The sequence below is a fragment of the Canis lupus genome, chromosome 28, assembly GCF_048164855.1.
Source record: "Canis lupus baileyi chromosome 28, mCanLup2.hap1, whole genome shotgun sequence".
Lineage (NCBI taxonomy): Eukaryota > Metazoa > Chordata > Mammalia > Carnivora > Canidae > Canis > Canis lupus.
The window spans coordinates 10,469,422-10,483,438 of record NC_132865.1 but is presented as its reverse complement, the minus strand read 5'-3'; the positions used below and the strand labels follow the sequence as shown (position 1 = coordinate 10,483,438).

Here is a 14,017-nt window from a genome sequence, read left to right as displayed (position 1 = left end):
TATATGCCATGGCTGAATTATTTAAACTTTTATTTAAACCTGGAGAAGGAAACAAAAGAAAACAAAAAAAATAATCTCAAAAATAAAGATATTACTTTGGATTGATTCTTTTTGGAAAAATATTTCATTTAATTGTTTTTCTCCATCTAAAAAAATGATATTGATAATGTGGCTGCTTTATTATGCTATAAGTTAGACATGACTTTGATATCAAGGTGAAATTCTTCTAGAAATGGCAGATGCCAGGGCATCTGGGTGGCTCAGTCAGTTGAGAATCTGCCTTTGGCTCAGGTCATGATCCCAGGGTCCTGGGATATAGTCACACATCAGGGGAGCCTGCTTCTCCCTCTCTCTCTCCCTGTGCTGCTCCCCCTGCTTGTGCTTGCTCTCTCTCTCTCCCTATCTCTGTCAAATAAGTAAATAAAATCTTGAGAAAAAGGAAAAAAGAAATGACAGATGCCAGCAGGGATCACTAGTGGTAGAGGTAAGTAGCAAGTGTGTGTTTACTGTAGTAGTGTAAATAATATGTGATTGAAAAGATTAAATTATCTTTTCACATGAAGATATTCCAAGTTGAAACATGGCAAAGAAATAAAAGTAAAATATTTTTTCTAAATATTTCAGGTATCTCATAAACCAGTATTCTGGGAGCACACTGTTTTGCTAGATGTTCACAGGTGTGCCATCCAAAATATACTATGTGTTCAGATAGATACATAGATAGATAGATAGATAGATAGATAGATAGATAGATAGATAGATAGATGATAGATGATTGATAGATGATAGATAGATGATAGATGAAGATAGATAGATGATAGATGATAAATGATAGATAGATAGATAGATAGATAGATAGATAGATAGATAGATGATAGATGATAGATATGAGTTAAAACACAACTGAGTATTTCTTTTGTCCAGAGTCTTGTCCTTTAATATGCATTATAAATATCCAAGAAAGAGATATATTATAGCATTTTTACCTAGCTTAGTTTACCATGATTTATTTGTTTGGCAACATACCTATTAACAGCTTCCAAAACGTACTTCAAATAAATAACCACTTTAGGAAATGTGCTGACAAAAATGTGTTTGGCTAGCCACACTACAACCTGTGCAAGGATATACCTTCTGGTCTGTGTGAGTTGAATCAACCAGTAGACTCATTGAACACCAATTGGATAAACAACACTGTGCAGGATAAAAGTCCAAAGTCAAAGGGAAGCACTCAGTAATCTGTGCTATTGGATGTAATTACATAAAATGGGGGTGCCAACAGGGAGAGTTACAGTGTTTGGGTGTCGAATTGGAGATACCTTCCCAAGAGCCGTGAAGCATGAACTAATAGAATGCCCTTACCATCACCCTAGCCTTACGGGAATTGGTCAAACAGATACATTAACATGTGTTGGATATCATTTCGGAGAATGACACTTTGGAGCAGTACCTGGTCTCTCTTTGCCTCATCTCATTTACCTCAAACCAGAATAGGTTCAGCTCATTGACTTTTTCCAGCCCTCTAACTTTACAGTTATTTCTGTCATAGTATATCGGCATTGCTTATTTGGCTTAGATAAAGAAGAAAGGAAAGCTGATTTAATTTTTTAGAATGTGTAATATTTTTTAAGTAGTTTACTGTGAAGAAAGATATTTAGTAGCCCAACAGGATGTTTTTCAGTTTTTTGATTCTGAGGTTTAATATTAGAAGAATAATTTTGGAGCAAATTCAAAAGTCTCTTAATTGGTCCTTATTGAGATTCATAATGTCATAGGACAAAATACAGATGTCCCCCCGCCCCTTCTTTGTGGTGCTCTGCTATTTCCAGTCATCTCCTATCCATGGGTAAAAGTTTAGCTCCTTCTGCTTTGTCCCTAAGGCCAGAAAGGGGTTGGGGGAGTTCTTCTACACAGGTGTGAGTATATTGTACCCAAACAGAACACTTCAAGAGACTTCTTTTTAATGGTCCTTACCTAATTTTACTGACTGTCTCTAGAAGAATATAATTCTAATACTCAGATAATAGAGTCCACCTTCTCGATATATAGGTTCCTTTATCGGTACTTACACAAAACAAGTAGGAATTTAGCTAGGATTTTTTTAGATGATCTCAAAAAAATTCATTGAGGATAATTAAGCCCACAGTCTTTTTTGAGAACACTATACTATTTCTCAATATTAGTATTTGGTATGACTCTGTTTCCAAATCTGGGAATTTTAGAAATAACACTTTATTTTCTGTATCTCAGTGTTTTGCTCCAAAGCCTCTATCTTATTCAAGGGGCAGAAAACTGAACTTTGGTCATTGTTCCTCTTGCCCTACCTATGGGAAACCTACACAGTGCCCAACAGTCAGGGAAGGAAACTTCAGGATGTCTCTCCAGCATTGACCAGAGTTTACTGTTCAGATGTTATTTGCATGGCCCCTTCAAGGCCAAAAGCTCTTGAGACACGAAAGCCTGAGCCTTGGCTTCCCAATAAACCATGGTTGTCCTGAAGACACAATTAAATCTTGTATTTATAAACTTCAGTATGGAAATGCTCTATGTTCATACAGAGCTAGGCAAGACTTTATGTTCACTGACTAGTGAGCTGGTGGAGCTCACTACCCACCATCCCTTCTTCTTGGACCACATCCAACCCCTTTCACCCTCATCCCTGTTCATTAACACCAAGTTGTGGAGGATTTCCACTACAGCAAAATGAAATATATAAAATATAAGTACTTCCTTTAATAAATTCTAAGGAAAATTATGCATTTGAACACTATTTATGTCTATAAGAAACAAAATATTTTCATCTCCATTTTTTAGAACTTGAACAGAGGCCAACATCTGGAAATACTGAGCTTAACCGCCTTTCCCCAAGGCTTTCCATTGTATGTGTATGCTGTCAAACTCCTAAGTTTATCCTCAGAACTACTGGCATCATATTTAAAAAAAAAAAAAAAGATGTTACAGTATTTGTGTTGAGACACTTAAGTCTCAAGGTTTTTATTTATGTATGAGAATATTTTTACATTTTCAGTTCATAATAAAGACTCATGGAGTCTGAACTAGAGACACACAATTGTGTAATTACATTTCATGAATGTGTATCCTTTACCATAATTACAAAGCTTATAAAAATAATAGAAATCTGCTTTTGTTTCACTCCCTTTTTTGTTCCAACTCTGTCACATGTGAAAGATTCAGATAACCTTGATCTTGGTTGTACTTCATCTCAAATCATACAAAAAACACTGTCTTCATGATTCATTGTCACAGCTGTCCTCTCCTCAGAACCCAAGATTATATCCCAGTCAAATTAGATGTAAAGTTCTACTTGGGGTCTCTTCTCATATCCAATAATCCACTCACCAACCCACCCACCTGTTCTTCTTTCCTAATATTTCCTCTTTCGTGATCTTTGCTGAAACTGTTTGCTAAAACCCACTGCCCTTGACCTGAACATTGATCCATCCACAACTTACCATCATTTTTCCCATTTTCTTTTTTAATATATTATTAGCGAGTATTGTATATACTTGTATATACAAGATAAAATTTATATTATAAAGAATGGCCCTAGAGGTACCTGAGTGGCTCAGTCGGTTGTGTCTGCCTTCAGCTCAGCTCATGATCCCAGGGTCCTGGGATGGAGCCCCCACATTGGGCTCCTGGCTCAGCAGGGAATCTGCTTGAGATTCTCTCTTGCCCCTCCCCCTGCCCATGTTTTCTCTCTCTCTCTCTCTCTCAAATAAATAAATGAATAAAATCCTTTTTTTAAAAAAATGATGCTGTATTAAAAATTCATGTTTCCAATACCCATGCACCCTTCATAGTACATTATAATTAATTTTAAAGCCTCCTAGATGTTCTCCCCAAGTTCCACATTCTTTTTGCCCTTTAAAGGTAGCCGTTCGTCCTAAATTTATTGTTTCTCTCTGCTTGCTCTTCTTTCATTTTACTACATGTATTTTAATTCCTATGTAACATTTGTTTAAATTTTTTAACATAAAGAATTCATTCTGTCAGTGTTTTCCCATGACATCATTCTTTGGTCGGTGTTATGCTCCTGAGATTCAGTGTTGTTGCCTATGACTCTAAATCTCTGTCTCTGTCTGTCTCTCTCTCACCTATTGTATAGTATTTCATTTGTAAATGTAACTTAATTATCCTGTTACCTTTCAATGGATATTTGTGGGTTTTCTAGGAATTTTTTCTATGTTGGTGTACTGCAATGAACATTCTGGAGTATATCTTATGAGGCACATATGCTAGAGTTTCTTTGGGTTCATACCTCCTGGTTCATAGAGTTTGGGCATTTTAAGTCCATTATAAACTGTGAAATTATCTTCCAAAATCATTGTACTTCATTTATGCTTATACGTGCAATGTACACATATTCCAATTGCTCCCAAACCTCACCAAATCTTGATACTGTCAGACTCTGTAAATTGTAAATTCAATGGGTATCAGTTGTATCTCATAGTGTTTAAACTCTCCATTCCTGTACTCACTTCAGCAGCACATATAGTAAAATTGAATTCTCCATTACTAGTGAAATTGAGTCTTTTCATGTGTTTACTCAGCATTCATCTTTCCTCTTCTGTACAGTGTCTCTCCTGTGATTTTTGCCCAATTTTCTATTTGGTGGTTTGTCTCTTTTTCCTATTGTGTAAATGAGGTTTTTATACATTCCAGAAACAAATCTTTTCTCAAGGATTTCTTCATCTAGTTTGTGGCCCTTCTTTCCATTGTCTTTGTGTGAATTTGATGAGCAGAAATCCTTTTATTTTATTGTAACATAGTCGAATTTATAAGTCTTGTATTTTAAGGCTAGTGCTTTTTATGTCTGGTTTAAGATTATCCTTCCATATTCTGATCTCAAAAAGATATTCTGCTACCTTCTTCCTACGAGTTATATATGTTTGCCTCTTACACTTAGGTTTTTAATACAGTAGTGATTAACTTTTCTGTGTTAGTGTAAGGTAGAGGTCTAACTTTTTTTTTTTTAAGATTTTATTTACTTATGAAAGAGAGCACACAAGCACAAGTGGGATGAGGCGCAGAGAGAAACAGACTTCCCACTGAGCCGGGAACCCAATGCGGGGCTCAATCTCAGGACCTTTGGGATCAGGACTGGAGCTGAAGGCAGACACTTAATTGACTGAACCACCCAGACTCCCCAGTAGAGGTCCAATTTCATATTTGTCTTTGTGGTAACTGGTAACCAGTTATTACAGCTTTAGAAGCCTGTCCTTACTCACTGGTCAGCTATGCCATCTCTGTTCTAATGCAGAAATCCACATCTGTGTGCGTCCGTTTAGAAGTCCTCTACTCTGTTGCAGTGGTTCATTTTCTATCCGTACAAATAGTACAGTCTTACTTACTATAGCTTAAAGTAAATCTTGATAAGGCAAGTTTGCCACCTTTGGGGCTTTTTCCAAAGGTTATTTTGACCTTTTGCTCTATACATATACATTTCAGAATCAACTTATCCAACTCTGCGGAGATATAAAAAGAATGTTTGGTGTTTTTACTGAAATTACGTGGAATCAATAAATCAATTTTGGAAGAATTAAAATGTCTGTTATAGCAAATTTTTCAATTTCTCTATTTGTGTAAGGTGTCTGTAAGATCTTCCAGTATAGCTTTATAATTTTCCCTATAAGCAGCTTTAAAATTTTATAGTGTATTTGTCCCTACGTACTTTACTTTATATACATTACATCTTTATAGAAATTATATGTTTTAAAATTATATTTTAAAATAAGTATTGCTGTGTAGAGACATGAAGTTTAATTTTGTATATTGGCTTTGAATCCAACAAATTTATTACATTCTTTCATTAATTATATTAATTTGTGGATGCTTTGGACTTTTTATGTGGACCCACTTATCAACAATTGTGACAATTTCACTTCTTCTTTCTCATGTCTGATACTATTTTCCTGTCTTATTTCACTGACTATGGAATGCAGTACAGCATTATACAGAATTTTTAATAGTGATCACCCTTTTAAATTCCTAGATAAGATGGGCTGGCTTAGTCGGAAGAATATCCAATTCTTGATCTCTTGATCTCGGGGTCATGAGTTTTGTCTTCATGTTGTATGCAGAGATCATAAATAAATAAATAAATAAATACATAAATAAATAAATAAAATTTAAAATGAATAAAATAAATTCCTTGATATTAAAGAAAATGTGGCCAATGTTTTACACTATTAAGTATGACACTTTTCCAGAGATTTTTTTTTTGTAGATGTTCTTAGGTAAAAGAAGGAAGTTTCTGTCTCTTCTTAGTTAAGGGTTTTAACGCGTATGGATATTGAATTCATTGATTTTATAGTTCATTTTCTTTCATGTAGGCACTGTCTCTTTCCCCCTCTAATTCAAGTTCTGGTTTCAGCAAACATCTTCAAGTAACAAGACAGAGCCAGTCTCCCATTTCTATCAGAGTTCCTGTTTTTACTCAGATGTAGGCTTCTCTGAACACCTTACTTTCTAACTAGCTTAATGTTGTATTATTTTTAAAAGAGATACATTATACAGTTGACCCTTGAACAGCATGGGAGTTAGGGGCACTAACCCCTTGCACATCAAAAATTCACATATAGAGGGTGCCTGGGTGGCTAAGTCTGTTGAGCAACCAACTCTTGATTTGGGCTCAGGTCATGATCTCAGAGTAGTGAGATCAAGCTCCCGTGTCAGGCTCAGCACTCAGCAGGGAGTTTGCTTGGGATTCTCTCTCCCTCTTTCTCTCCCCTGTCCTTCTCACCTCTCTCTCCCTCTCTCTCTCTCTAAAATAAATAAATATTTAGAAAAAAAATTCACATATAATTTTGACTCCCCCAAAACTCAGCTACTAATAGCCTACTGTTGACTAGAAACCATACTAATAACATAAATAGTAAACATATGTATTGTATCTTATATGTATTATATACTGTATTTTTACAATAGAAGTAAGCTAGAGAAAAGAAAATGTTAAGGGAAGCAAAAAAGAAAATGTACTTACAGCACTATTGTACTTACTGAAAAAAAACTCTCATATAAATGGACAGTTCAGTTCACACCAGTATGGAAGAGTCAGCTGTATTTTATCTAGAAATTTGGGTTTTCTTTTTTTAATTTAAATTGAATTAGCCAACATATAGTACATCACTAGTTTCAGATGTGGTGTTCAACTGCTGGGTGGTTCATCCATCCCTAATCCAGTGTATTGATTCCATTGGTAAGGGAGAGAGGCATTCCCTTTCTTTTCTGTCAAAATAATGTCCCTCACTTTTTTCAAAGCTTTTCTTGAAAAGCTTTTTTTTTAGGTTTTTTTTTTTTTTTAGATTTTCCTTTTTATCATGCTTTAGTTAAGTTTAGTTAAGGGTTTGTTTTTTATGTGATTTTCCAAACCTTTGTCACCAACTTTCCCATCTGAACAATTTTATACATTTATGACAGAAGTTGATTGGTTGTATATAAATACTCTTTTGTCATGTACTTGAGCATCTTACTGTCTTATCTTAGAGATATTTTCATGATTAGTTCATGAAGGCAAAGGCTGTGCTCTCTTCTTCTGGCCACCCCAGAACTATAATTGCACATTCTGATTACCGAGTGGATTGTGTTGTTCCCTCAGTAACTCTGCTACACTCTACAGTCCCACCTTCTGTGTTCCTTTTCTAACGTAGGTGGAAAGATATTGTCGTGGGAAATTAATAATTCCTACTGTGAACAAAGTTCTATTCCATGCAATGTCTATGCAAACTGAGACATTCCCAGCAAAAAATCCAATTTAGAAGGATACTGATTCTCTCTCATTATTTACTAAGCATTCTTGATTTCCCTACCTCATTCAACATTGTTTTTTTTTTTTCACAGTTCTTATCACTTTCTAATATGTTACATATTTTTCTTATTTATTTTGTTTGTTGTTTACTATCTGTTTCTTCCCCAGGAGAAAGTAAGATTTACAAGGGCATAGATCTGGCCTGTTTGGGACATGACATAGCTCTAACAGTGCCTGGGCTAAAGCAGATGCTCAGTAAATAATCGCTGAATAAATGAATGGTGTGTAACATTTGTATAAGAAAATAGCAGAAGGAAAAAGAAAACCTTATGATTTACTTTTCTCAAATGGATTAATTTTTCCTAAGCAGTACTATATTATTGTTTGCTTTTAGATATCAACATGGCAGGAGAACCCAAACCATACAGACCCAAACCTGGAAACAAAAGACCCCTTTCTGCACTTTATAGGTAAGTAAGCAATTTTACAAGAGACAGTAATGGAAACGTGTTATGGCTTTAAAAGGCAGCATACCCTATATGGAATCAAATGTTTCAAAGAACTATCTTTCCGGGCATAAAGTACAACAAAATGCTGATTTTCAACATATAAGTACATTACACAGCACTGGCAGGGATACCGTGCCCTTAACCTTCCTATCTCCACTTAACACAACCCCTGTACAAGATAGTCCTCTAATAAAACCTAATAAAATTCCCTCATAACTCCACCTGACAAAATGGTGGAAAGGTCAGTATCTTTTAATATTTAGCGTTCTGGTCTTTCCCCCTCTGCGTGCCCAGTTTTTCAGTGTCCACACCCATAATCTCAATTCTAGGGGGATAAGATTAGACGGTATTTGGCATCTTTATTGTTCTGTGTAAACTTTTGTCCTGTTAAGTAAAATTCAGTTCCTTTGGGAAAGAAGACAAGAGTAAATTCATAGAACGTTTAGTTCTTTAAAAACATCCATTTTTGGGGAAAAAAAAGTTCTGCTGCTAAGCCATGTGTCCCACTTAATGAACCTTTGTCAGTGGTTTTCATATTGTTAAGTGGGGATTTTATATCTCTCTCTGTTAAATTCCCTTTTGTTATGCTTCACCAATTGTTCCAAGCTATTGAGGTCTCCCATCATCAAATTTATTTAGTCTTCTCCCAGATACGTATCTTCCTTCCATCAGTGTCCAAATCCAAAGAGCCAATGTAAGTGATGAGCAAGGCCCCTCCTTGATATTATTTGGGTAAGGAAATATTGAGTTATACTTGTCAAAATTGATTATATTCTGATATACTACAGTAAGAAGAGTATTCAAAAGGTAGCTTGGAGCTGTTTTTTTTGTCTTTGTTCTCTGAGAACTAGCATATCTCTTTTTTTTTAGCCACTCACAGCCTCATTTCCCAAACATGAAATAAAAGGGTCAGAATTAGATGAGTTTCAAGGTCCTGTTCATGCCTAACACCCCAGAGCCCTCTAATGTATCAGAGATCCTAAAGGATATATTGAAAATATGTCTTAATTGCTCTTATTATTTTTACTGTGTGAATTTATTTAACTTTCACTTAAGTTTTACATAAAAGTGGAAAGGTGCAGGTCTTAACAAATTTGGTAAGTGACCATAAGGCAGTATTGATGTTAAAGGTCAGAAATGAAGTCACCACCAAAGGCAAGTGATACTTTCTGTACATTGTTTGAGGTAAAGGATAATACTAATTAAATGGGCAAATGCAAGTTCTTTTTTCGATCAGATTCATTTTGAAGTGTATATGCAGAACTGCTGCTAATGCGGAACATTTGAAAAGTCGAATTTTCAAAAATTAACAAAACAAACTATCAGTGGCTTTTTTTTCTCATCAAAGAGTTACCACAGTGCGGTAATGTTAATTTTCGCATTTTCTCTGTTCTTGGACTGTTTTGATTTCCTTATGAGAATAGAAGCTTATGACAAGAAACAGATGTCTTTTTAACTATTATTTCTCTATTGCTAAATTATATTGAATTGTGAATTCAAACGAATCAGAAGCAGAAGCTCATTTAATCTGATATATTGTATACAAATCACATTAGTGGAAAAATGCTTATTTATCCTGTTTTCATCTGTTTACATAAATGAAGGCCAGGATGTCGTGAAATTACAAAGCTGTAACAAAGAGAACAAAAGAGAGCTGAGAAAGCCCTTTTATACACACCTTCTCATTCTTACATAAGCTTCATAATAGTAATACCTTCTTTTTATGTGGGCAAACTGTGTTTTCATAGTCAGTATTCATCTGTTCACCACAGAACTCCACAAGGTTGGTATTATATGCCTTGCATTATAAATGAAAAAACGAAGTTTCCAAGACATTAAAGGACTCACCCCAACTAAAATAACAAGATTAGGAACTGAACTGTGGTTTTCAGTCTTCAGTTATAATGATCTTGCCACAAGATCGCAGCTCCCCATATTTACTCACCTGCTACTATCTAAATGATAGATATTATTAAAAAGCAGAGATTCCTGCCCACCAAAACCAATAATCAGTTATATTTCTATCCATGAAAATCATGCCAGCAGGTGGCAAAGGGAAGACTTTACACTAGACGTAGTATAAGGACAATGGTTGCAAACAATTTCTGTGATCATAGGGCATAGGTTTTGAGCTTCAAGTTCTTTATCTCATATAATGGTTGTATAATTTTCTCCAAAGGGTAAAATTAAATAATTGAGGCAAAAGCACCTAGGTTATTGCAGAGACTATGGTAGCAGCTTGAAAAGAGATTGTTTCTGCTTTCCTTTTCTTTGTATCCTGGGTCTGTTTTCCTCATCTGTGAAATGAAAGAGCTGGAATAATTACATTTCTCCATTTGTTTATTCATTCATTCATACAGGACATGTTTATTGTGTGTCCACTATGGCTTAGGTACTATGGTGGCTGCTTTTCAAGGCAAGTGACATAGATAATGCCAAGGCTACAAGGCAGGAAGAGAACAAATGAAATAAAAGTAAATTATTTTTCTGGTTATTAGTAACTTCTGAAAGACCTTTGTGCTCTAAACTGCTATGTCGCTATATCTATTTACTCTGTTGGGGAAGTGTATGATTCTCTATCAGACTTTCTCCTTCACCTGTCTCCATTTTGTCTCCATCACCAACCACAAAGTACTAATTACAAGGAATACACACTAAGGCATTACTTTGCTTTGTTACTTCTTTTTTGTTTAAGATTTTATTTATTCATGAGAGACACAGAGAGGCAGAGATATAGGCAGAGGGAGAAGCAGGCTCCCTGCAGGGAGCCTGATGTGGGACTCAATCCCAGAACTCTGGGATCACACCCTGAGCCGAAGGCAGACACTCAACCCCTGAGCCACCCAGGTGTCCCACTTTGTTACTTCTTTTAATAAGATTTTCAGTTTAGCCAAACAACCTTCACCAAGCATTTATCATGTGCTAAATTAACACGGTATACATGAAAGACACACACAAAAAAATTTAAAACATACTGAAGCCTTCAAATATTTGCTGTGATTCATGAGTTAGACATACATATAAATAAGGAACATAAATAAAGTATACATTCAGGTCTATGAGAAAATAAATGCGTTACTGATCCTGCCTAGGGGGAGAGAGTTAATGATCCTGCCTAGGAGTGAAAAGCCTGGGTGACACCTGAGCCGGCTTCTAAAGAGGCAGGTAGTCACTCACTAGACAAAAAGAAAGAAGGGCATGATGGGCAAAGAAAATGTGAACAGGGTAATTGGCACAGAAAAAAAAAAAGAACATCTCATGCCGAGAACTAGTATAGTTCACTTGGTGAAGAAAAGATAACTGGAATGCTGTGGCAGCTCAGGCTATCAGGATTTTAATATGCCTGCTTATCAGATTAAGGAGATTTGGATTTTATTCTACAAGCAACAAGGACCCATTTGAAAATGATGTGCAATTGAAAATGGGATGGAGGGATGGGTGAGAGTCACAGACGCATCCAAGATTTCCAGCTTGGACAACTGAGGGGATTATCAGATGAGTCTGATAGAAGAAATAGGAAATATCTGATAAGCAACAGTAGGCTCAGGCATAAGTTTGGGGAAAGGAAGCAAAAGAAATTATTTAAGTCTTGGACATGAATTCATAAAGACAGACAATTCATTAAAATAGCACTTGCAATAAAAATGTCTCCCATTAGAGGCTATTTGTAAATGAAACATAATTAATCATTTGTGAACATGCCATAAATATTGGACCTAGTCCTAATGGTGAATAGCAAATCCATTCTCTAGGGAAAATATTGTAACTTTTAATAAATTTCTGCTTCACATGTGCTGTGTACATTACACAGTGTCTATGGTGCTCTAAAATAAAATTCTTCCCCCCCGGGAAGTGAGTTTCCCAGCATGCCAAGTTCCAATTAATGCTAAATAATAGCTAAATGAGAATTGTGTGATGGTTTTGTTTCTGCTTGTAAAGGAGACAGACCTTTCCTCTCTGATGTGAGTAAGGCTGACAACCAGAGAACAAAGATACTATTTATCAGAGCTGACCAAGTACAGGTTTTCACGCACCTAGAGGCAGCCCTCCCAGTCACAGGGAGCACTGCTCAGTAAGACACATGAAATGAAGCTTCATCCCACTCATTGCATGGATGATATTACTAGGTATCATTACCAAATATGGTTTTATGCCAAATATGATCATACAAATGTCTTTCATAGCAGCTTTCCCACCTCACAGAGATGACCGTGGAAATCAAGCTTGTCACTGCAAGTGACTTTAGGACTCCTTAAGATTGTCACAGGGTGACCTCTGTAGTATCACTCTTTTAAGACCAGGGATCCCTGGGTGGCGCAGCGGTTTGGCGCCTGCCTTTGGCCCAGGGCGCGATCCTGGAGACCCGGGATCGAATCCCACATCGGGCTCCCGGTGCATGGAGCCTGCTTCTCCCTCTGCCTGTGTCTCTGCCTCTCTCTCTCTCTCTCTCTGTGACTATCATAAATAAAAAAAAAAAAAAAAAAAAAAATTTAAGACCATCACCGTGGCGATAACCATGAATGCAGGTTATTATCATAGGAAGTTCAATGACCAAAACACTTTCAGAGCCTGGGCCTAGTATAGAGTCATCTATAGCAAAATATTTCTGACTGTTTACCACTTGACCTATGTAAATTCTGTTGTCATCCCGCATGGTGACTGTCACATCATGGGAAAGGGGGACCCTCAGGTGACCCAGAATGTTCCCTAGGACCTTGGCAATTGAAATGAAATTAGCAATAGCAGCTAATTTCAGCTAATGCTAAATAGCAAAAATCAATATGGAGGAAAAGCAGCCTGCACATCTCCACTTCATTGACTTTCTCTGTTTGCTAAGGAATGTTTGCCAATTAGCTATTGATTATTTTATTTATTTTTCTGTCTCCTTCTATAATGTCAAGGGATAATACACATACATTTTCATTTTCAGAAGCTTAGTATGTCTAGTGTCAGTGCTCCCTTCACACTGGTAAAGGCTTCCATTTCAATTACCTGGTCAGGTGGGCCCACTCAGAAAGCCATCTAGGAATGGACTCTATTTAATTCCATTTAAACAGAATTTGAGGGCAGCCTGGGTAGCTCAGTGGTTTAGTGCTGCCTTCAGCCCAGGGTATGATCCTGGAGACCCAGGATCGAGTCCCACATCGGGCTCCCTGCATGGAGCCTGCCTCTCCTTCTGCCTGTGTCGCTGCCTCTCTTTCTGTCTCTGTGTGTGTCTCTCATGAATAAATAAAATATTTAAAAAAATAAAATAAAATAAACAGAATTTGAGGAGGACAGGGGGAAGGACAGTTAACTCCCACCGTCTGTGATGATGAACCCTGTCCTTCTGGAATGGGCACAAGCCCCAACACTGACACGTCCACAAGGTTCAGTTTGAAAGTAAGTTGTTGCTGGGTCTAATCATGGTCAATTAGCTCCTAATTCAATCTCGGGCAATCAAATGACTGGCATACAAAAGTGTGGTGGCCAATATCCACAAGAGAAAATAAAAAGATCCACTTCTAAAACTCCAAGCTGAATACCCATACATCTGGGTAATTGAGGGTGACTTCTCTTTAATTTACACCTATCAAGAGAACATGAAATACTGTAGAACCAGAAAAGGTCCCAAATACTCACTTTGAAGATGATTTTAAAATGTGCAAATGTTTTATATGAGTATGTTGGATGGAAAGAGTGTCAAACTGGTCTGCATCCTAAAATTGGCTTAGCCGTATCAGTGATTTGAACTCCA

The 14,017-nt window shown here is 36.5% G+C and overlaps 1 protein-coding gene across 18 annotated transcripts in view; it reads left to right on the top strand.

Moving 5' to 3' along the window:
* The window catches only part of RALYL (RALY RNA binding protein like), a 708,475-nt gene that overhangs the window by 560,282 nt on the left and 134,176 nt on the right, over positions 1-14,017 (top strand). For all 18 annotated transcript variants that reach the window (XR_012019940.1, XM_072804062.1, XM_072804061.1 and 15 more), the window contains one exon: positions 8,166-8,241. Coding sequence is in view for 17 of the 18 variants with exons in the window: in XM_072804062.1 (XP_072660163.1) it covers positions 8,166-8,241 (76 nt within the window). In the remaining variant the exon portion in view is untranslated. The remainder of the gene's footprint in view (positions 1-8,165; positions 8,242-14,017) is intronic.